Source organism: Fundulus heteroclitus, unplaced genomic scaffold (genome assembly GCF_011125445.2).
Source record: "Fundulus heteroclitus isolate FHET01 unplaced genomic scaffold, MU-UCD_Fhet_4.1 scaffold_57, whole genome shotgun sequence".
Classification (NCBI taxonomy): domain Eukaryota; kingdom Metazoa; phylum Chordata; class Actinopteri; order Cyprinodontiformes; family Fundulidae; genus Fundulus; species Fundulus heteroclitus.
Window position 1 is genome coordinate 2,107,257 of NW_023397000.1, and position 25,239 is coordinate 2,132,495.

A 25,239-nucleotide genomic window follows, 5' to 3' on the forward strand; every position below is an offset into this window, starting at 1 on the left:
TCAAGCCTTGATGCATTTTCACTGATTAGGACCTTAGTACAGTTCCTGAAGTAACTGTATTTTCTTCAGCACGTTGTAGCACTAGTATGAAGTGGGGTCAAATCCATTCACTAGCAATCAGTGCATGATCATGTGATAAATCTGATTTTAGATAAATTCATTGGTACATGGCACTTGAATGCTGAGCTCATTCCGATGTTTTCCCTTCATTTACAATTCACATTACATTAAGTTAATTATTAAATGGCAAACAAAGGAAATGAAAACTGCATTTGTAACTTTTGTGATGTGTGCATCCCAATAAGATTTAAAAAAAGATTTATAGTCAAACCCTGTCACCTCCTCCCTCCAAAAAATGGAATACATAAAATAATTCTTATGAAAAGTGCTTTATTATGTGTTTTAAAATAAAATATTAAAACTTCTTTCCACTGCAATTAGACAAGACTTTGGGTCATTTTAAAAGCAGTTTCAAATAATGACAAAATAATGCTTCAGGGCATAGTTATGCAAAGTAAGCTGCTGTAAAACAATAGGAGACTAACTGAAATTAGTGTGATTTCTCAGTTGTTTTCTATTTAAGTTTTAGATCAAACTGTTACATTGGAAACAATCTGTTATTGAGAATATAATCATATATTTACAATAACAGAACTGAAAGTAAAATGTTGAGTGAAAAAACAAGTTTCTATGAATACTATGAGTACTTTGTTTAATTTGCTTCAGAACTCAAACTCATGTCACATCAAACTCAACCATCTTACTCTTGTTAATCAGAACTAGCAAGATGCGTTAACTATAGTGGCCACCAGACTAACCAATTTGAAATATCAGCCAGCAAGATTTTTCATAGCATTTCTTTTTTACATTGAAAAACAACAACACATTCACCTCCAGAATACTTAAAGTGTGTACCAGCACATAAACCATGTCACTAAAATAGGACACAAAACTTCAGGAATGCAAATAAGCAGTATTTTATCAAACCTAATGCTAGATTTATAAGCATGGGTGCCTTATTGCATTTTTGACTCAGTTAACTAAAATCTTTGCAGTCTCAATTATAATTATAAAAAAAAATCATAACAGCAATAGAAAACTTTGAAATATGTTAAACCCAAAAATTTAATAAACAGATTTTACTAGATACTCAAATTTCTGTTTTAAACTTTTTTTTCTAACTTTGAGTACTTTAACAGAAGAAAACCCTAAACACCAATATGTGAATGCTTACTACTATTACTACTAAGGCTTTGCCAGTCTTTATATAATCTCAGGGCACAAAACAGTGCAAAAGTACAAAAGTGTGAGGGTATAAATGAAAAGAATATTTTTAAAACAAAATGCTAAACTTGCATGTTCCTCAATTGAAATTTGTTACACTATGTCCATCACCCATACACTGCTTTCTAGGACTTTGTTTATTTCGTGTCGAAAATCTGGGTAGTTTTCATAATTAACTGGCAACTCCAGGTAGCATCCGCATGTATGGGCAACTGGGCGTCTCTGAACACCTTGAAGTTGAGTGAAGCTAATGCTGATGTTCCTTCCGAGAAACAAATCAGATCCCGTGCAAAACCGAAGAAAAAGTGACAAGTGCTGTTTGTCTGATTCCCTGAGATAAGAGCTTAAATATTTGGTGATATTTTTCTGCTGTTCAGTCATGATTGTAGGGTATACTAGTGAACGCATTACCTTTCTGAATGTTGGCTGGAGATTTTCATAGGCAGCTGTAATACATTCCAGCTCAGACCTCAGTGGGGAAAGCACAGTGCTCCACTGCTCAATAACAAAAGCAGGTTCCTGAATCAGCTTTTGGTGGGCAAGCTCCTCAAGTAGTAGTTCAAAGTTATCAGCTGTTGGTACTCTTCGACAGTTATGGAGATCCATGATTTCCAGCAGCTCTTCACTGTCCACACTCTCAAAATCTGATCGACAAGATTCAAACACGATCCGATCTGACTCTGTAACATACCTGAGGAAGCTGTCAACAAGAGGACTCTTTATACAGCCAAGAGCTGCTTGTTCCAGTATTACTGGGGCAAGTTTTATAGGCAGGTACTTCTGTTTTTGCCAGCCAAAGGCAATGATTCGGCCAATGCTTTCCCATTGTTGCTGTCCAAAATCGTGACGCAAGAAGGGGACCTTAAAGTTATTGCCCAGTGTACACTGTTCATAAAAGTCTTGCCAAAACTCAGAGAGCACATCCCTCAAAACTCCTCCATCATCAATAGCCTTTTCTTGCTTTCCATCAGGGAGCACCACTTGAATAGATATGTCCTCCTGAGTAACGCTTACATCACAAAAATGTGAAATCAGTTCTTTAAGGATTTGGCCACGGTGAAGAACAAGGATTTTTTTTACTTTTTCTCTCTGAACTATGGGCTCCTGAAAAGAATCAAGATGAGAAGAAGAAACCACTGGGCTAGATGACTGTGGAGACAGCAGAAGGGTGTCATCAAGACTAGCACTTTCTGTATTAGAAATACGTCCTGTGAAAAAAGTAACCGTGCCACTATCTTCCAAAATGTCCACATTCATTGCTGCATCTATCTCGTGGACACTGGATAAATCCCCCATGTCAACTGTTGAGTAAACTAGGTGAATATCATCACTGCTGCTGTTTGTCAGTACACTGCTGTTTCCAACATATATGACATCCTGTTGGGCATTTGCACTGGCGCTTTCTGTTTCTGAGTCACTGGCACTGTCCTTTCTTTTGGTTGTTAGGTAAAAACGCAGAAGGGGTAGTTTTGTCTGCTCATAAAGTTCTCCAACAGTGATATGCTCATCAAGTGAATGTTCTTGAAAATCTGTTATATCAACCTCAAAATCCGTGATTCTTCCCTGTGTATTTCTTTGAGCAGGAAAAAACAAACCAACTGCCTTTTCAACTAACTCATTTTTTCTACAGTCCTTTGACACAGCAACTTTTCTTGTTCCACCACCTTTCTTTGTCCTAACTTGAGAATACTTTCCATCTCGAAAATTCAGCCATCCTAATTCAACTTTCCGTACATTTTTTTGAGCATTTTTGACGGTTTCATTTTCTGCAACCTCCCTATGATCCTTGCTTTTGTTTCTTGAAATCTTTGCTCTCAGTCTGTCAAGAAGTTTTGATTTCCGGCCAGCAGGATCATTTTCCCTCCGTCTGCAATATCCAAGAAGGGCCAGTCGATCACCGTAAGATGGGAGATACACCTTCAGCTGCTCATCTGTCATGAGCGGTATGACACTGGAATCGATCTACAAAAGAATGTTAAAACAATTATTTGTTATTTTTTATATTTATAAAAATAAAAAAACTATACAAAAAAAGAAGCAAATGAAGAATCAGCTCTCTTTGCCACGTCTCTGCAATAGTGTTTTATTATAACCGTTAAATGGAAAACATTTCCTTAACAATCTAACTACCTTATCCTTTTCCAGTTGTTGTATGACTTCCTCTGAAACATCCCGTGATCTTAAGAAGTCATTTATCTCATCCATCCTGTGACAGTTACAATACCTAATGAATAACATCTATTGAAATATAACATCACAAAATAAGTAGCCTGACCATGTTATTTGAAATAAAAACTTTTGTGTTCATAAGGAAACCATTGATCTGAAAATTCTTTACAAATAAGATTCAAGATGGAATTCTCCTCCTAATAAAAACGGTCAAGTACATTGTAAAAGCAATTTGACCAAACAACATCAGAGTAATCTTTAGTTTTTAGTATTACATTTAAAATGTTCAATATTCTAAATTGAAATTTTCCAGGACGGAGCCTTCCAATTTACCTCTATTCACATTCGGGTCAATGGAACCTCCTTCGTCTGTCTCATAGGTGCTGATGTCCTAAATGTTGAACAAAGTAAACTGTTAAAAGCAGTGCTGGTGATTATTGTTCACATTTTCAGGTTTTCTGTTGATCCAATGTCAGATCAACGTCAGATGCCCTATGTGATCTCGCGTCAAACAACATAAATTAATTGCCATAGATAGAATATTTCTATTTAAAAACAGTCAGAATAGTTTCTATTGTGTTCCATATAATCACTAACTACTCTACCATAACTTGACAATGAGGTTCCCAGAGTCTCTAAAAGTAGAATGGGAGGCAGATACTTTACTTATCAAGCTCCTCTCCTGTGGAACCAACTCCCAGTTTTAGTCTGTGAGGCAGACACCCCGTCTACTTTTAAGACTAATCTTAAAAGCTTTCTTTCTGTGTGCTTAGCTTAACCTGAGCTACCTCTGTAGTTATGCTGCTGTAGGCCTACTCTGCTGGAGGACATCAAGATCTATTTTTATCACTCGGAGTTCTCCTACTGTACTCACATTTGCATTGTTTGTTGTTATTTAATCTTTTAGCAATTTGTTCTGTCATTTTTCTCTTGATAGTAGGTACACCCGGTCTGGCGTTCTGTTAGCTGTGAAACCATCCAGGGATGTCTGCACAACAGTTTGTGAGGGTTTTCCACCATCACATTCATCTCCACAATGATCACCAGGGTGATGTGTGCCATAGATTACAAGATTATTGTGACAAGGTGAAAGGCAATCACTTTAATTGCTGTAAACGGTAAAATTAATGCTGCACAGTGAATGCATTGACAGTGCTGGAAGATCTTAGATGAAGAATTAGGAGGAAATGCAGTTTCAGAAATCAAATATTGCTTTGCTACAGATTGTTACATTTCATAACCTTTTATGTCAACTTTCACAGCCACAGGTTTGTCATTTAAGCCTCCATCCTGACCAGACATTATTTCCCATGTATTTGCGTAGAGCGCCTCTAGATGCATAATCATGCATGCTGAAATCTGAGTTTGAAGTTCTTCTCAAAGCGGATGTTTTATGTTTGTGCTCCAAGCGGACCCAGTGAGGCCTGGATTCCTGCTTCTCCTTTAACCCACTAGCAATAGTCTTAAGCCTACATGAAATACCACTATAGCAAATAGCACTTTTATTTATCTATCATAACCCAAAATTCTATAAGCCAAAGCCCTTTTGCGCTCTGCGCTTCACTGCGTCACACTTTTCTACACAGATGGCTGTTGAAGAACAATAGTCTATTTGGGAACTGATTGTCTGGTCCCAGCGTTATTTATGTTCAATAATAAACATCATGGGGAAAATGCATAAATACAGCCTGTAAAGTTTAAAGAATGAGGAAGAGGAATGAGGGATCTGAGCTGAAGCTCCCAGTGTAACAAGACCCTAAAAACACCCCTTAAAAGTAACCATCGACATTACCATGTGACTAAATTTAGTACGTGCACCTCAATTCAAGCGCAAGGCGACGCAGCAGTCCCACAGTGCACCCACCCCAAAAAAGAATCCGCCGCTCTTCTGTTTCTCTGTGCCCCTAAAAAGAATGTCCCTTTTGGCACACATCATGACAACATCCAATACCACTTTCACATGCTCAGTTTCTCAACAAATGTGATGTTTCCACCATCTCATTGCATTTGGCTTATTACAGTCACCATTTACTAAGCAAATTTCTCTCTGTGCCGCTGGATTACTCAGAACTAGAACATGACGCTTGCTGTTTTCATATATAGGATAAGCATACATTAAATTTTATTCTGCCTCATTTTATTTTATTTGGTGGTTATTTTTATGAGTTTAAGTGACACCCCTAAAATGAAATAAATGAATAAATAAATAAAAATCTCCCAAAGGAAAGCCACTTTATTGGGTGGGCCCTGAAACAAAGTGGCCACCCATAGCTATGCCCCTGTCTCCAACTATCAGAGGGCAGGGAAGGTCTGCATACTGCTCAAACTCATGCAGAAGTCGTTATTTTTATTTATGTGGAAAAAAAAATATTTTTTGGAGGGGGGGGGGGCTTTCATTCCTTCCTCTCCCTCATTCCTATGAATGAGCACACAGCCTCAGAGGACTTTCAACACGGAGCACGGCTTTCCATTGACATTGAGAATAGGAGTCTTGTTTAATTTTTTAACAACTTATTTTAATGTGGGCAAAATCTTTGATTTTAACCTCTGACTTTCTCATTTGATAAACACCTATGTTTAAAACTTTTCCAGAGTTTTTTAGTTTTTTTTCCCGTGATTACCACTTCACCTTGGTGAAACGAACGATCAGTTGACATACTAACATTCATGAGGTGCTTTGTATTGACAACTAGTGGATGAATCTGGGCGTGTGTAGAGCGCAGAACCTGAGAAGGAACCTTGTATGGAAACCTTCAGGAAAAGCTGTAAAATGAAATTACGTGCTGGTGTGTGTTCTCATGATTTTGTTAATCTGATTTTTTTTTTGCTGTATGCCATTTTCTTTTTCTTGGTGTACATACGCTCTTAGTGTGGATTCTATGCAATGTTTTATAAATGAGACCCCTGCTCTCTAAACACTAGGCAACCATCTAACAGTTACAAAATCTGAACTCTTGTAACTTAAGTATGAAATGTAGTAACTAAACTTAAATCAGAAACAAATAATAAGCTTTATTGTCATTGTAGAGGTAGTATAGCGAAATTACAAAGAGATGGCAGCATCTCTTTGGCAGCAATTTTTATTGTCAAACTTGAACAACAAACAAACAGCCTCTCTAACTCCACAACCAACTCCGAAAGTTGGCTTTCCCCCCCTTTCATAACAAAAGCACAAAAGCTACCATAACCTTCCCTGGTTGACATAATCATCAACATATATGTATGTACTGACAATTCCATAATGTTTAGGGACCCAACACCGTTATTTTCTGAGCTGACTTAAATTATTAGCCAAATATATTTTTCACAACTGAAATAGTTTTTTCAGACCAAAAAGAAGCTATTTGTTTGCAGTGTACATACAAAACAATAGGAACCCTCTCTGGGAGCTTATAGCTGGTTTTGCATCAAAATGTGAAAAAAATCAGTTGCTTGGTTCGAATTTAAAAACTAAGCATTTATTCCTAAAGTAGCTAAACACAATAAGGTCCTTCAGATTACCACATTGCTTTCATTCCTGTGTCTGTTCTAAATCTACATGCTGACTGATATAATAAACTGGGAAATTATATCGACTGATGACAATAAAACATAGTAAGGCTGCTTTATGATAAGCATTTAGTAACATGCATTTCAATCTGAAAAACTCACAGAGAAAGAAATGGCAATTAGAAGGATTTTATTGATACAATATTTTAAGTCTTTGGCGCTCAGACCTCGGCAGGAACATTAATGCTGAATTATACTTTAATATGCATAAGTAGATGTATGAGAACAGGTAAGTTCCCCCCGGGTCTGAAACTGGTGGTGGAGTGGAGATAGAAGAAGTTTGTTCAGTCCATATGGTGATCTGTTTAAGATAGATGTCCAACTTGATAAACACAGGTTGCATGAACTGTCCATGATGAGCAAGCTTGAAGCGACTGTGGAGAGGAAAAACTCCCCTTTGGGAAGAAACCTCTGGCAGAACCGGGCCCAACATGGTGGTCTTCTGCCGGACCAATAACAGGCGACTGAAGGGAGAAAACACTCTGATGGGTTGAGGATGGAGGAACGTCTTGGAAGCTAGATGAACTCAGCTACGATGGTGGAGAAGGGGTTGGGGGTGGGTTGAATCGGACATCTGATTCGAAATCCAACATGCAATCCGTTTGCGCTTGCTGGTTAGCAGGCTGAGACGAGGATTTGAAGTTGCTTTTAAGATGAGCGTGGGATGCTGATTGGCTTCATGGAGGTGCGGTTCGTAGCTGATTGGCTCACATCAGAGGCGTATCGGACTCTGATTGAATGGAGGCAGGCGATGAGTTTCTTCAATTGAACTTGCGCCTTCAGCTTCATTTCAATCTGAAAAACTCACAGAGAAAGAAATGGCAATTAGAAGGATTTTATTGATACAATATTTTAAGTCTTTGGCGCTCAGACCTCGGCAGGAACATTAATGCTGAATTATACTTTAATATGCATAAGTAGATGTATGAGAACAGGTAAGTTCCCCCCAAAAAATGCCGAGGTCAGAGCGCCTGCTCATAAGGCAGTGTGACGGGATAGTGATTTGAATGGGAGATGATTAGGAGAATGAAATGAACGAAATGAACAAGGAGAAGTAAGCAGAGATGCTTTCTTGCGGAAGATGTCTTGCGTATGCTTCTTGCGGAAGATGTGAGCAGAGATTCTTTCTTGCGGAAGATGTCTTGCTTATGCTTTCTTGCGGAAGATGTCTTGCTTATGCTTTCTTGCGGAAGATGTCTTGCTTATGCTTTCTTGCGGAAGATGTGAGCAGAGATGCTTTCTTGCGGAAGATGTCTTGCTTATGTTTTCTTGCGGAAGATGTGAGCATGAATGCTTTTCTTGCGGAAGATGTCTTGCTTATGCTCTCTTGTGGAAGATGTCTTGCTTACGCTCTCTTGCATAAGCTTTCTAGCGTACGCTTTCGTGCGGAAGATGTCTTGGGTACGCTTTCTTGCAGAAGATGTCTTGCTTACGCTCTCTTGCGGAAGATGTCTTGCTTACGCTCTCTTGCGGAAGATGTCTTGCTTACGCTCTCTTGCATACGCTTTCTAGCGTACGCTTTCTTGCGGAAGATGTCTTGGGTACGCTTTCTTGCAGAAGATGTCTTGGGTACGCTTTCTTGCAGAAGATGTCTTGGGTACGCTTTCTTGCAGAAGATGTCTTGGGTACGCTTTCTTGCAGAAGATGTCTTGGGTACGCTTTCTTGCAGAAGATGTCTTGGGTACGCTTTCTTGCAGAAGATGTCTTGGGTACGCTTTCTTGCAGAAGATGTCTTGGGTACGCTTTCTTGCAGAAGATGTCTTGGGTACGCTTTCTTGGGTACGCTTTCTTGCAGAAGATGTCTTGGGTACGCTTTCTTGCGGAAGATGTCTTGCGTACGCTTTCTTGCGGAAGATGTCTTGCGTACGCTTTCTTGCGGAAGATGTCTTGCGTACGCTTTCTTGCGGAAGATGTCTTGCGTACGCTTTCTTGCGGAAGATGTCTTGCGTACGCTTTCTTGCGGAAGATGTCTTGGGTACGCTTCTTGCGTACGCTTTCTTGCGTATGCTTTCTTGCGTATGCTTTCTTGCGTATGCTTTCTTGCGTATGCTTTCTTGCGGAAGATGTCTTGCGTATGCTTTCTTGCGGAAGATGTCTTGCAGATGATGCACGTAGAGAAATGAGTAATCATGACAAGATGCGACACAGGTGACATGATGCATAACAGGATGCATATCAGAATGCTTGACGCAGGCATGAAAGAACACATGACGAGAAGCAGGACCAGATTCTTCGAGACGCACAAGAGAGTGCATTGCAGGATACATAACAGAATGAGTGACGGGATAACTGTCAACATGAGTGGCAATATGAATGAAAGTATACATGTGATTAATGATGATGTGAAAGAAGCATGAAAGATCAATTATATGATAGGAGAGTTACGAACTGTGATGATTATGAATGATAAACTCAATTTGAAAGAGTGAAACCTGAAGGGTCTGACGGAACATGTGAAAAGTTTCAATCCACCACCAGTATTTGCAGTTAGATTACCTTAAAGCCGAGAGGCATTGGGCAGCTAAAATGAATGGAAGCTCAGAATGATGTGTGAGGCATGATGATGATGATGATGACCGAGCCCATTATTTGAGTGATCAGGAACCTGTGAAACAATTATAGAGAACCCCCCCCCAAAACCTACGGATGGCAACATCCGTAAATTTTTAAACACATCCACGACAGAAAGGCATTATAGAATATATTTCGATCAGGCGAGAAGCAGACCAGACGGTCAAAACGGCAGCTCTCAACCAGAGTATCCTGTTCAAGAAGGAAAGAACAAATTTAGCGAACTCTAGCTGCCTGGAAATAAAGCATGACTCTGGCAATGATGCATTTGTGAGATTGAGGTGACCAAGCAAGGAGGGCAGCTGACAGTTGAAAATAACTGATATGGGACGAGACTGATATCTTGTGAATTCGAGAGCTTATTGCAGGCAGGAACCATGCTGGAACCAAGTTGAGATCAATACCTAGAACTCGATTTGCAGGCCGACAGGTTTAATTTAAAAGGACAAACTGAGAATAGTGAAAGGAAGATCTAGGAGAGGAAGTGACCACAAGATGAATGAATGAAGAGGATGAAGATGGTAACATGACTGAACATTGTGCCAATTCAGGCACCACAGAGAAAGCATGCTCCAGACGGGCAGAGAAGAATGAAAAGGAGAAGCAGCGTAGCTTAATGAGAGGGCCGTTTGCCGCGAAGGCCTACCAAACAGGGCCGTTTGCCGCGAAGGCCTACAAAACAGGGCCGTTTGCCGCGAAGGCCTACAAAACAGGGCCGTTTGCCGCGAAGGCCTACAAAACAGGGCCGTTTGCCGCGAAGGCCTACAAAACAGGGCCGTTTGCCGCGAAGGCCTACAAAACAGGGCCGTTTGCCGCGAAGGCCTACAAAACAGTGATGTGGAATGGGAGATGAAGGTGAGGTGAATGGTGAGGTGAGGTGAGGGGAACGGTGAGATGGATGGTGAGATGAGGTGAGATGAATGGTGGGGTGCTCGGCCGGTGCTCGGGGTTGCTGCATGGCTGATGCATGGGGGCTGATGCATGGGGGCTGATGCATGGATGCTGATGCATGGGGGCTGATGCATGGGAACATGAAAGATGAATGCTCATGACATGAAGGACACAAAACAGGCACATACAGAGTACATGAGGAGTAGGAGACGGGCACATGGCAGGGCACATGGCGGGCACATGGCCGGGCACATGGCAGGGCACATGGCAGGGGTATGAGACAGGTACGAGCAGGGTACGAGACAGGGCACGAGACAAGGCACACAATGTAGCACGTGGCAGTGCCCGATGAAAGTAGGTGAAGAGAATTTGACAGAATACTTTATGAATGCCTGGCCAGAGCAGCAGAGCTCGTGAAGGGCACAACAATTGGTATAAATTGCTTGATTTAAAATGCACTTCTGAAATAAAATGGGTTAAGTAACAACTCAACCCTACTGTCCGGTTAAACTGAACGTGAATGACATTGAAGGTACTTAATGCGGACGGATTGCCAATAGTAAGTCTTTGAATGACGAAATCAGAGATTTAAAATGCTGAGACATTTGCTAATACAGCCTGCAGGTTGATGATAAAGGGGAGACGAGAAGAACGTTGCCATATCAAAGATAGTAAGAGAACACAGGAATGGGAAAACCAAAGAGGAAAAATGGTAAGGTTAACATTTCAACTTACAAACTTAATTAACACTTAAAATCAAGCATACTATGGACAAGAAATTACTGTAGAAAATATGAACAATGAGTTGAATTAGAATGACATAATTATGAAATAAGAGAAGATTAATGGAGTCCATCACGAACCATACTGCAACCAGTAGGTGGCAGTAATGCTACTACAAGCCTGTAGCCAACCGCCAAAACCATAAGAAGAAGAAAACGAAAACAAACAGAATGGATGGGATACCTCTGCCTAACAGACGGACAGTTCAGGAGCATGATGAGCGAAATGCATGTAATAAGAATGAAAACATGAGTGGATACGTGTTACCTTGAGCTGCTAGGAGCGGCATGAGAGGAGATCCGGCTGAAAGTTGCGCAGGATGATAGCCGCTTTCGGCTACGAAGCAGAGCGGGACCGGAACTGAGTCAGAGTTGGGACGGCGTCTACGTCGCTTATGAAAAGCGGGGATTTGCAAGTTCATAGCGCCAGGAATCGGAGCTGATGAAAACAGAGGTTGGGAGATGGAATGAGACGCCACGGCGGAAGAATGGCAGCTAAGAGAGCGAATCCAGGTCAGTGCTGGTTAAGATATGCTGGAGCGAATACAGAGATTGCATAGGATGGATGCGCGGCTAGATGGCGTTCCTAAGAGCAGCAGGATTTGAGGATGAGTTGTTATCGTCTTGAATCGGACATCTGATTCGAAATCCAACATGCAATCCGTTTGCGCTTGCTGGTTAGCAGGCTGAGACGAGGATTTGAAGTTGCTTTTAAGATGAGCGTGGGATGCTGATTGGCTTCATGGAGGTGCGGTTCGTAGCTGATTGGCTCACATCAGAGGCGTATCGGACTCTGATTGAATGGAGGCAGGCGATGAGTTTCTTCAATTGAACTTGCGCCTTCAGCTTCATTTCACAAGACTTACCCTTTATAGTCTAGTGATCATTAAATCCTTGACATCTTATTTGATCTGTCCCCTTACGTGGTGCTGTTCGGAGACTATGCATACATGCAAATTGAAGGCTGTTTTAAGCTTATATTAGATGGTGGTTAATATTAGGCTAAGAATTGTACACATTAACTCGCCTCAATCAGTGTATTAATTGACCACTTTTCACACTTTGAGATAAAAACAATCTAATAATTCTTCAAATTATCCACATACTTATCACAAGTTAAAACAGCCCAGCATGAGGCTAGCTAACTTTGCTATGCTAACTTTGCGGCAAAAGCTGTTTTAAGCTTGTGCAGCTGGAAACAGCACAAGCGAAACAAGCATTCTAAAGCCACTTCAAAACGAAAGAATTAAAACAAAAACATCCAGCAGCTTATTTCTGATACTTACATTTCCCTCGATAACATTTGTATGTTTTGGTAAATCCTGTCTGCAGACGTCCCTGTAGAGACAGAAAATGAACACAGGTAGCCTGCAATGCAACCCGTGTGATCCAAGCAGGCTACCTGTATAACCCTTAAAGTAATGAGCGCAGTGATGCTAATTATGCTTACCAAGTATTTAGGAGCAATGCCTGTAAATGAGTTCAGCCACGCTGTTCCTCCAAGGAGACTTGTCTCTCAATGGCTCCGGTAGGCTTATCTCATAGTTTGAAATGATGACTTGGTATCTCATAATTATGACATTTTATCTCATAATTATGACTTAGTATCTCATAATAATGACTTAGTATCTCATAATTATGACTTTTTTATCTCATAATTATGACTTAGTATCTCATAATTATGACTTTTCTATCTCATAATTATGACTTAGTATCTCATAATTATGACTTAGTATCTCATAATTATGACTTAGTATCTAATAATTATGACTTAGTATCTAATAATTATGACTTAGTATCTCATAATTATGACTTTTTTATCTCATAATTATGACTTTTTATCTCATAATTATGACTTTTTATCTCATAATTATGACTTTTTATCTCATAATTATGACTTAGTATCTCATAATTATGACTTTTTATCTCATAATTATGACTTTTTATCTCATAATTATGACTTTCTATGTGCCATCTTTTTATTTTCATGTGGCGGAAACGGGCTTCCATACATTACACATAATGAGGCAAAGACTAACAAAGAAACAGGCAATGAACAAGGGTTAAAAAATGGTAGCGTTCAGGAGAGTAACAAATAACAGGTAATGAGGTAGCAGCGTGTAACATATGATGGGCTAGTAACAGTGGGGGTGATTTTAAAGGGTTGGACTGCTTGCGAAGAAGCTGTTTCTAAGATTATTTATTTTGGCTTTGAGTCTTCTGAAGCGTTGGCACCATATTAAAAAAAGGTAAATGGCTTGTAGTTGTATAGCCCTTTATCAAGACCGACCACCCCAAAGCACTTTATTCTACAGCCATTCACCCATTCACAAACACATTAACACCCTGACAGCAGTGAGCTATGTTAGTAGCTACAGCTTCCCTGTGGCAGACTGACAGAGGCGAGGCTGCCATACAATGATGTCACCAGACCCTCTGACCACTGTCAGCAGGCAATGGGGGTGAAGTGCCTTGCCCAAGGACACAACGACTGAGACGGTCAGAGCATTTATTCTGGCATTTAGAAAATAGAAATAATTTGGTAATCCTAACAGACCTAACACAGGAAAGGTTTATTCACATGCATTTTTATTTAGTGTATGTGTATGATAGATTGACTGTATGTGGATTTTAGGTGGCTGCAATCACTTCAGGGTGTCGGGTCAGAACACTGTAGGGATGTTCAGGTGCTCGCAGAAATAGGAGGCGGAATCCTTTAGTTGCAGTTCAGTTAGTTTATCTGCATTTAAGTATCTGAAGATACAAGAGGTTCGTGGGTGTAACTGAGTGTGTGTGTGGTTTATGAAATACAAACATATAAACATACATGCAAATTCAGAGTATGAAACAAACAAACTCAGGCTCAAACATACTGATTAGCTGCTAACAACCATGACATAGAGCTCCAAACCTATTGCTAATTAGCTTCTAGCATCAAGTTGCTCCTCAGTAGGAAAACCACACTACAACAACAGCGAAATTACTACCAAGTTCTCAATAACAACTGAGGGCTAACAGGACCCCAAACAGGGTATAACACAACACAAACATGATAACTCTAGGTTCTGTGGATGCACACACCGCAGATCCCCGAGCAATGTCCGCTCCGTATTGAATGCTGCGCATATGGTGCGTTCAAGGACCGCGGTCAGCGTAGGCATTTGCGGGGATTATCTTTTGTACAGTATGTAAACTTCTGGTTTCAACTTTAAATCTTCAGTATTATCTTTATCACACTTGTGGTAGCACATTTGTTTGTTAAAAGAAATCTTCACTGTTCTGCCTGAAATACAGTAACAGAGAAAGCTATTGATTGACCCCATGTCTGGGTTTGGTAAGAAAACATTTGTTCTAAACTCCACTTCCCATAGTTTGTCAGCAATCAGACAGAAAGGGCATACTGTAATAGACAATGGAGCCCCACTTCCATCTTGCTCCACCCTCTACTTGAGCATGGCATCAATCACCATCATGCTAGACCTTCATTGTGGCTCCTTGCTGGATCCTTGTCTACTGGTAAATCTTGGAATGATTATTGGCTTTCCCTGCCTCCTGCCCTTTCATCCCCACACTCCCAGAGTGTTACAATGCAAACACAAGGACTAAGGTGAGATGGCCAGGTGTCTGGTGCATATGGGCTAAGCATCTTAATGCAGCCATTATGAGTGGCTGAAAGGGTGGGTGGATTATCGTAAAAGCAGCTCCACTCCCACAAATGTATACATGCCTGATCAATACTAGACTCCTGGGAGGGAATGAAGTAGTAGATGGATAAAGCATGAGAGGAAGGGGAGCAGCTTTATTTATTAGCCAAATGGTTTGTCGCCATAGGCAACAGGCAAGCATGGATGGGTGAGAAAAGTCTATGAAAACATCATGAGCGGGGATGCAACATTTGGCTCATGTGACATCTTGCATTAGACGTGTTATTAAAAGCATTTAATAGCACTCTCTATTTATTTAAAGCCCCAGTAGTCTGTGTTGATGTGGGTGCAACGTTGAAGAATTTCTTTTAATTTTTGTAATATCCTTGCATAGTTACCGAGAATATGTCTAAATTGTTTTCCTAGCTTTTTTAGTTCCCAGTACCACCATTGTTCCATAATGGCACAATCAGTTTACCATTCATGTTGTATATTTTTAAGTTGATAATTTTTTTTCTTGTTTGAGCCTGGTATGTCTTCAAAGTCAGTTATCAACAGCTTCATTGTTGGCATTAAATTGGCCTCTGGTGATAAAGTAAAAACAAATTGGTGTTATTTTTGACCAAGACATGTCCTTTAAATCCCATATTAAACAGTTGTCCAGAATATTGCCAAAATTAGAAACATTCTGTCCAGGAGTGATGCTGAAAAACTAGTCCATGCATTTGTTACTTCAAGGCTGGACTATTGTAATTCTTTACTATCAGGAAGTCCACAAAATGCAGTTCAAAGTCTTCAGCTGATCCAAAATGCTGCAGCAAGAGTTCTGATGAAAATCAACAAGAGGGATCATATTTCTCCAATTTTAGCTTCCCTTCATTGGCTTCCTGTTAAATCAAGAATAGAATTTAAAATTCTCCTTCTAACGTATAAAGCCCTTAATAATCAAGCTCCATCATATATCAGAGCTCTGATTACCCCGTATGTTCCTAACAGAGCACTTCGCTCTCAGACTGCAGGTCTGCTGGTGGTTCCTAGAGTCTCTAAAAGTAGAATGGGAGGCAGATCCTTTAGCTATCAGGCTCCTCTCCTGTGGAACCAACTCCCAGTTTTGGTCCGTGAGGCAGACACCCTAATACGGTTTTCTACTTCTAGGACTAGGTTTAGAACTTTATTTTTTGACAAAACTTATAGTTAGAGTGGCTCAGGTTACCATGAGCTATCTCTGTAGTCATGTTGCTATATGCTGAGGCGGCTAGAGGACATCAGGGTCTATTTCTCTCTCTCTGCTGAGTTCTCCTACTGTTCTTCAATATGCATTGTTTGTTGTTATTTCAGCTTTTAACTTTTTCTTCTCCGTCAATTTTTTTTCTTCATAGTAGGTACACCTGGTCTGGCGTTCTGTTAGCTGTGACATCAGCCAGGTGAGACAGATAATCTGTTATTACCAGATAACATAAAGGATTCCTGGATCAACATCTGCTTCTATGCTTTGTCGGTCGAGATAGATGACCTTTCACACTGAGCCTGGTTCTACTTGAGGTTTTCTTCCCATGTATGCTCAGTAAGAGGGATTGCTGCAAAGCCATCGATAATGCAGACGACTTTTCCCTGTGGCTCTACGCACTTTCATGAGGAGTGAATGCTGCTTGTCAAGACCTGATGCAATCTGTTGGGTTTCCTTAGGTAGGAAACCTTTTGACCTATCTGTATGATTGGATTGAATTTGACTCTAAAGTGCCTTGAGATGACACGTGTTGTGAATTTGTGCTTTATAAATAAAATTCTATTGAATTCAATCCACTGTGAATCTGCACGTTTCATGATGGATCAGTGTTGTAGTAGCTCTTTGTCTTGCTCTACTTCAACATGACACCCAAGAAAATAGTCTATCCACTAACTGGTATGACAACAATCTTCATTCTTTACGGTCTTCTTCGACGCTGCCAGAGAAATGGCAAGCCACAGGACTACAAATGGTAATATCAGGCAACCCAGATGTAAATGGAATTAAACACTTCTGCAACAAGAAAACCATAGAAGTGATGATTTATGACCGTAACCTGGGGTCTGATAGTATTTTAGGGATCACAAAAGACCATCTTAGCTTGGAATAACTCATAATACACATTTAAGGTGTGACCTAAAGCTTGTCGTCTAGCGTGACCTGAAGCTTGGCAGATCGGAACCCATGCAGCAGCTCTGGAAATAGGAACCCACGCAGCAGCTTAGCGTACTTAAGATCACAGCAGGGCCCTGAGTCCTTAGAGTCCGACAAGGCCCTGGATGCTGAGACTGTCGAAAGCAAGACAGGCCTAAGGGACTGAAGGCAGTCCAGATTTGGGCACTCACATCGAAGCACTCAGAAATTTGGACAGGAAGTGGATCCACATGGAGATCCTCACTGCTGAGCAGATGCACTTAGACTGGAGGTGAATTCACATGGACCGCCTCCTCACTAAACTCAGGAACATGGACTGAAGGCATGTCCACCTGGACTCCTCATGGAATACAGGGAGGTGAACAGGCTCTGAGGCATCCTTTAGACCCAAAGTGATGTGCACAGGCTCTGAACTGTCCTCTGGACCCTCTGGATGTGAACAGGATATGAGCCGTCCTCCGGACCCCGAGTGATGAGATTAGGAGCTAGGACAGCCTCCGGACCATCCATGGCATGAGCAGAAGCTGAGGCAACCTTGAACTCCAAGTGGCATGAACAGGAACTGATTCCTCCAAGCTGCTGATGGCCTCCAGTAAATCTACTCTACCTGGGCTGTTACCTGCCTGCACTGCATTTATTTTAATCTGATTTATTTAAAAAAAAAAACTTTTAAGCATAACACCATGTCTGGTTGTATTATCGGGTACCTTGTACAGTGCTGTATTACATCCAGGATGTGCTCTAAGTGCTTGTGCAAAGCAGTTGCTTTTGTGATACAATAGCTCCACTTCGCAAAGCTTACAGAGCACTGCATTCTTTTATGTGCAATACTGCCATATGCATATGGGCATTCCGTTGTAGTTGCTGTTGTCACTCCAGATGAAGCCATGCTTTCAGACCTTTCAGCAGGAGCAGCCCTCTTTGTGACGCTCATTATGCCAATCAACATATTTTCGTAATTGATGCCATTGATAATGTCAATACCATTGCTGTTGTCAATGTCCTTGATGTGATGACATCTTGGTTGTCACAAATGGGTGGCAGAATGCTCCATGTCTAATGTTGGCTTGGCATATGTGTTTCTGTGTATGACAAAGGTACAATAGCTCAGTCACATTGACAGAAAAATATTGAAAGGCAGTGTGAGTACATTTGAGTTTGTTGTTACATCTGGGAGTGCACCAGATGTGGACCAATTGTTTTTGAAAAGGCTAAAAGTACTCAGAATCAGTTTAGACTACAGTTTTTCTTTGCACTTCCCTCACACAGTGCAAATGTAGGGAGGTGTTTTTTTCAATGTAAACCCACTCAGTTGAAAATAGAAAGGAACCTGCTGTCTGTTGAGTCACAAAAGGGGACTCTGCATGTGCAATGGAATTTCAGACATTTCTTGCAAAGATTATCATTATATCTATATTGGTGATCATTAAACTGAATAATTCCTATAACTGGGAATTATTTGGTTTAATAAATTGTAAGTAGTTTAAATGTGGTTGTCTGTGGTTATTTTATATCACTGATCGAATTGTCTCTAAGAGTTGCTAAATCATCTCTTTTGAGTTAACAACATGGACGTGTATTTTCCTTTGCTTGTGGTTGATGATTAAGAATTAGTAATTCCAATTGCAATTATTTTTAAGGTTATTAAAGTCTACTGGTGGTTAGTCTAATTCAGTTTCACAACTGGTTAGACAACCATCTTTTATGTCAATAACGTTTATAATTTTTTATTGATAAGCCCAATTGCTAGTTATAATCGTAAAAGACTGGTAGCCCTTCATCATTACCATTTGAAATATTTGTTGTTACTGTAATCATTCTGAAATCATCACATAATAAAGAAATTTTTCAAACACTGTGAGCCTGTAATAGTTAAAAAATAGGAAATTAAGTAAAAAAAATACATAGGCAAAGTAAAAGATAAAGAAAACATAAAAAATAATAATTAGAAAGAAAACGTTAAAACATACATCTTACTGAATTTAAAATACTAGAATCCTGAACATCAGTATCAACTCCCCATCTGGCTTAGAGTTATTACACCATCATAGCATTCTAGGTAATGTAAAATCCATCTTCATCAGTACTATCATCATCTTTTAATTCAGAAACATCATACTTGTCCAGATCATGGTCAGCATAAACAGAAAGCAAGTCTGTATCATTACTGATCTGCACCATAGTGGTATCAATTATTTTCATTAACAGTTTCTTAACCATTGGAATAATACAGCATGAAAGAAAAATCAAAAAGAAAATAGAATTCCTCCAATCTTTATTAACCAGGAGGTACAACCACCAGAAACGAGCCAAGACACAGGATCCTAGGATTAACCACTATTTATTTTTTTCTTCTGCTGGATTGTCAGCATTAATTTTATCATGAATGTTGATCATGTTTTTAGACACATCAGGAATGAAAATGCAGTATTGTTCCACAATTATGTGACAAACACCTCCTTTATTTCCTACCCTCTTGTACGTAATCTAGGACCAGTTTGTTTTGCAAGGTCACAGTTCTGACAGCCTGTTGTTCCTTTGTCAGAGAGGAGAAACCTTTTTCAGTTAAAGCAGTGAGATTTTCTAACTCAACAGACAAGTCTTTGGTTCTATGTGCTGCATTAGTAACACCATAATGAGGAAATAAGGTACCCAAGATCCCTTTTGCTGTTTAAGCCTTGCCTTCTGTTCCAGTAATGGGTAAATTGAATCATACGTAGTAATGGCAGGTAGTAAATGAGCTAAATAACACACTCCAGACCAATCAGCAGGCAGATACAAATATGATCTAATTCCACACATCCAAATCATGTTCTTAAGACATGAAAATCCATCTCTGCTGGGAAAATTCACCACAACTGCAGTTAAGTTACCTGTACCATACAGTTTACTTCTGTCTGGCAAGATGTAAGATTAAAGGCATACTATGCAACATTTTTCAGTTAATTAATGTGCTCCATACCGTTTTGGATGATTAAATGAGTCATTTCAGGTCGAACAAAGGTTTTCTCGGCCGCCCTGGTGGTCTGTGGGGGAAATACCGCACTTGCAATTGCAAGAGCCCTCGGCCTGCACACACAGGCTCAGAAATCTCGTGCAAGACCGCGAGAGTCGGTCTTGCTTTACGGCGAGAACTCCATGTGTTTTTGCCCTGCCATTCACTATATGCACGCGCAAAAGCAACAACAAAGAACCGCGTGTTAACGTCAAATAAACATGCAAGCATATCGAGTTTTATTATTATTATTATTTTCTTTTTTCTTTTTTTTTTTGAATGTTGGCGAGACGCTACCGCGGCGGTCGCGGCGAGGCGGCTGCGGGGAGGCGGCCGCCTCCCCGCAGCCGCCTCGCCAAGATAGCGCTGCGGGAAACCCTGATGTTCATACTTTCACTGTGTTAGTCATTGTTTGTACTGCCGTTTTTTTTACTTTTCGTTGCGTTCGCCTGTCTGCTAAGCTCAAAACAACCGACTTGGAGGGGTGATTTCTATGGGTCATTGCACATGAAGCAGTTATGATTACTTTACAATCTACTGTCCTTCCCAGAAAATGAGGTGTGGATTCTTCCTGAGCCACGCGGATGTCTGGATCCCTTATGGGATTCCTACTACCTCGAAACCTGTAAAGAGTTTCTGTTATGGCACAAGTTAAATTAGTCACATCCTGTCCTCAAGGATATAGCTACCTCCAGAAAGCTCGCAGCACAGGGCGTGGAGGCGGCCTGTCAGTCATCCATCGCAGTGATCTGGAGTTATCTCTGCAACCTTTACCCAAACTGTCCTCATTTGAATGCCTTGCATTTAACTGTCAGTCCCCTTCCCCTGTGCTGTTCCTCCTCATCTACCGACCACCAAAACCAAACCCATCATTTATTACTGAGATGTCAAATCTCCTCACAACTTTCTGCACATACTCTGCCGATGTTATAATTCTAGGTGATATGAACATCCACGTTGACACCCCCTTCTGACGTTTTGCAGCTGAACTACTGGACTGCTTTAACTTAAAACAACTTGTTGATGTCCCCACACACACTAGGGGGCATACCCTGGACCTGGTCATTACAAACTCTGCCCCTCTCACCAACCTGCAGGTGCATGACCTAGGTGTATCTGATCACAAAGCCATTTCTATGGATCTGCCATCCCCATCCAGTTTTTTAAGCCTAAGCGGAATATCTGTTTCAGAAATCTTAGAAACATAAACCAAGAACTCTTTGCAGCAGGCTTTCAACATCTTTCCACACACTTTCCATCAGCCGATGAAGCAGTGGACTACTACAACAGCCATCTGAGCAGCCTCCTGGACCTTCATGCCCCGGTTAAAACAAGAACAGTCACCTTCACCCGCTCAGCACCCTGGTTCACAGATGGGCTTCGTAAGATGAAGGCAGCAGGGCGGGTCCTTGAGCGCCGCTTCAGGGCCTCTGGCCTCACTGTCCACAAACAGATTTACCGGGAGCACAAACAAAAATATGCACAGTCCCTCAAAGACGCAAGATCACAGTTTTACTCTGATGCCATCAGAAATAACCCAGGAAATTCCAAGCAGCTTTTTTCCACTATAAACCACCTTCTCAAACCCCCCCCCCCCCCCCCACTTACTGCCACTACAGAAGAGCAGTGCAATAAATTTATGGATTTCTTCACATCAAAACTGCCCTTATTCGCTCTGCTCTCTCCGGTCCTCCCACCTAAACTGTTCCCCCAACTCATACCGTCTCCAATCCCATAAACTACTTTCCTGAGATTTCATCAGAAGAGGTGCAGAACATCATCAGGAAGATGAAATCCTCCACCTGTCCCCTGGACCCTCTCCCAACATCCCTGGTAAAATCCCATATCACTGCCCTAAGTCCCCTGATCACTGCTGTTATAAATAGTTCCTTTCAATCTGGTCATGCTCCCTCTGTCTTAAAAAAATGCCATTATCCCACCATTGCTTAAAAAAAAACACTCTTGATCCGGAAGTCCTATTCAACTATAAGCCCATCTCAAATCTCCCTTTCATAACAAAGGTACTTGAGAAAGTAGTTGCCACTCACCTTCAGGACCACCTCAAACATAATAACCTCTTTGAAAAATTCCAGTCAAATTTCCGCTCTGCCCACAGCACAGAGACAGCCCTAGTCAGTCACAAACGACCTCCTCATATCATCCGATGCTGGCTCTTCATCCCTCCTCATCCTTCTTGACCTTTCTGCTGCATGGGATACTGTCGACCATGGCATTCTCTTAAACCGGCTCCACCTCACTACTGGACTAAATGACACTGCTCTCAGTTGGTTCAGATCATATCACAAACCGGACAGAATACATCTCCCTAGGCCACTCCAAATCACATCCACACACAGTTACATGTGGTGTCCCCCAGGGTTCAGTCCTTGGCCCCATCCTCTTCATCCTTTACCTCACTCCCCTTGGTCAAATCATCAGCTGCCACAATATTTCATTTCATTGCTATGCTGATGACATACAACTCTATGTTAATGTCACAGCTGACACCTCACCCTCACAGTCATCCCCATCAAAACTCACCACCTGTCGGGAGGAGATAAAGGTATGGATGGAGCAAAACTTTCTTCAACTAAATAGCTCAAAAACCGAAGCCATACTGGTTGGAACCCCTCATCAAACCAAATCCTTATAACCAGCATCACCTTTTCTGGCAGTAACATCCCGCTTTCATCAACAGTTAGAAATCTTGGTGTAAAAATGGACTCCCAACTCACTTTTGAAGCCCATATAAATCACCTATGCAAGACCTCTTTCTATCACCTCCGAAATATTTCCAAACTTCGTCACATTCTCTCCCTCCCAGACGCAGAAAAGCTGGTTCATGCCTTTGTCTCCTCCAGACTGGACTATTGAAATGCACTTCTCATTGGGATCCCTAGAAAAAGTCTGCAGAGGCTTCAGTACATTCAAAACTCTGCAGCTAGGATCCTGGTGAGAGTGCGGAAACATGAGCACATTACCCCCATCCTCCATTCACTACACTGACTTCCCATCTCCACCAGGCTTGAGTACAAGGTTTCCCTCCTCACACATCAATGCATCCATGGACATGCCCCTGCCTACCTCAAAGAACTTATCAACCCACAGAAGACAACCCGCTCCCTTCGCTCCACTCACTCAAACCTCCTCCACATTCCCAGAACCAGACTCAGGACAATGGGAGATCGGGCATTTAGTGCTGCTGCCCCATCTGTGGAATGCCCTCACTGACACCTTGTGGGCACCTCAGTTCACTGAGTGTTTTAAAAAAGGCCTTAAAACATTTATTTTTAGCAAAGCTTTTGGTCCCCTTTAGATGTTTTATTTTTATTTCTTTTTTTCTTTTTCTCTTCTAAAAAAGCTTTTTTATTTTATTTTTTATGCTTTTTTTCTTTTTTACCTGTAGCACTTGGAGATCTTTTGATGGAAAGTGCAGTATAAATTAAATGTATTATTATTATTATTATTAAAAGCATGTAGAATCAGAGAACAAACATAACTGTCATTTCTTGTTTTCCGTACAGTCTGATGTATTAGTTGTCACTAGATGTTATCAGCATGATCATGATAGTCACTGAAGTGATGGGTCTCTCTTTGAGTCAGCCGATGGGTGTGATTGGTGTGATTGATCAGTTTAGTCACAAATTGTTTGTGCTGTACCTTTTCTCCAGTGAGCACAGGAGTGATAAAAATGAGTGTGATGCTAGTCACTAGTTTTAAAAACTTCAGTCTTCCATACCGCTGCATGTTGATCTTGGCTGCAGAGTCGATTGTCCTTTCTTCTGGTACTCAGTACTTTTTTTTTTGTATAAACAGAAACGAAAAACTAAATAAAAATCCTGCTGCCTCTCACGTCACGCTGCCCTGTTACCGGCGTGGTACAAGTGGGCGGTCGTCGGAAGCCCCTGTAGGCAGGGGGTTCGAATCCGGACGCTGCTTAGGTGGTCCCTTGAACAATTTGCACTGTGTGGCATGGATCCAGGTGTTCCTTCCTTGGACCTTCACGGCAGTGTGGGTCACCAGCAGGATCTGGAATGGACCAGTCCAACGCTTGTCTCTCCAGTGACTCCTTCTGGCGTCTCGGATCAGCACCCACTGTCCTGGCTGGAACTGGTGCAGGATTTTATCAGCCACTGGGGTTAATGCAGCTCTCACGGCCTGATGGGAAAGAGAAAAAAAAAACGTGACAGAACCTTACAATATTCTAACATTGAATATTTAAAATGAGCAGTTATTAATGTGGATAAGTTAGTATTGGGTCCTCCTCCCCTGTGCTCGCAAAAATAATTTCAAAGGACTTAGATTAGCTCTGGATCTATTTCTCATCTGCATGTACAAGAGAACAAGGGGGAGAGCTTTTGGTTAAGATAAATATGTTTCTTCACAACATTTAGCCAGTTTGCTTTTTATGGTGAACCTTTCCTTTTCTACAGCTACTCCTGATTTGGATGATAAGCACAATATGTTTTTAATTAAGGTGGAGTGGTGGCCTAGTGGTTAGGGCAGTGCGCCTGCACCCAGAGAAGGATGCAAGTGCCCGGGTTAATCCCCACAGCCTGCACTCTGGGTCCCTGAGCAAGACCCTTAACCCCAGTTTGTTCCCCAGACGCCGCACAGTGGCAGCCCACCGCTCCCCAAGGGGATGGGTTAAAATGCAGAAGTGAATTTCTCCACTGTGAGATCAATAAAGTTCAATTATTATTATTATTATTATTATTATTAGAAACGTATTTCCTGCTGATTTCCTGCAGAGATTTGTTTACTAAATGTGTCCCATTAACACTGGAAATTAACTCCTGGACCCCCCCAGCGTGGAAAAGATCTCCATTAATAAGGCTTTAGCGACGGCCCTGCTGTCTGCGTGCTTCATTGCAAAAGCTTCAACATACATGGAAAACATGTCCATGACCACTAGACAATATTTATTTCATTCAACAGGTGTCAGCTTAATGAAATCCATTATCAAATGTTGGAATGGAAATTGTAGAGGCGGATGTGTAGTTTGTGGCTGTGCAGGAACCCTAGACGGGTTGTAAGAAGCACAGATCAAATACTTTTTGCAGTAATTTTCAGCTATCACTGAAAACCCATTTTCGTACCAATATTTTTTAACCATATCCAGCATCGCCCCTCTGGACGCGTGATCCAATTCATGTGTCCATACCAAAGTTTTTCCTTCCACCAACTTACCAG

The 25,239-nt window shown here is 41.1% G+C and overlaps 1 protein-coding gene across 5 annotated transcripts; it reads right to left on the reverse strand.

Annotated features, from left to right (window-relative positions):
• Positions 1 to 370: 370 nt before the first annotated feature.
• LOC110368217 lies at positions 371 to 12,760 on the reverse strand. Of its 5 annotated transcripts, XM_036133079.1 has the most exons (5): positions 12,697 to 12,760; positions 12,533 to 12,584; positions 3,787 to 3,844; positions 3,415 to 3,490; positions 371 to 3,246 (listed from the first exon to the last, which is right to left on the reverse strand). In XM_036133079.1, exons 4-5 carry the CDS (start codon positions 3,487 to 3,489, stop codon positions 1,378 to 1,380), a joined length of 1,944 nt encoding a protein of 647 aa, XP_035988972.1. In that variant the 5' UTR covers position 3,490; positions 3,787 to 3,844; positions 12,533 to 12,584; positions 12,697 to 12,760; the 3' UTR covers positions 371 to 1,377. The 5 variants fall into 5 exon arrangements, with proteins under 5 accessions (XP_035988972.1, XP_035988975.1, XP_035988973.1 ...); XM_036133082.1 differs by lacking the exon at positions 3,415 to 3,490; XM_036133080.1 differs by lacking the exon at positions 12,697 to 12,760 and having other exon boundaries at positions 12,533 to 12,605.
• Between the last annotated feature and the right edge of the window lie 12,479 nt (positions 12,761 to 25,239).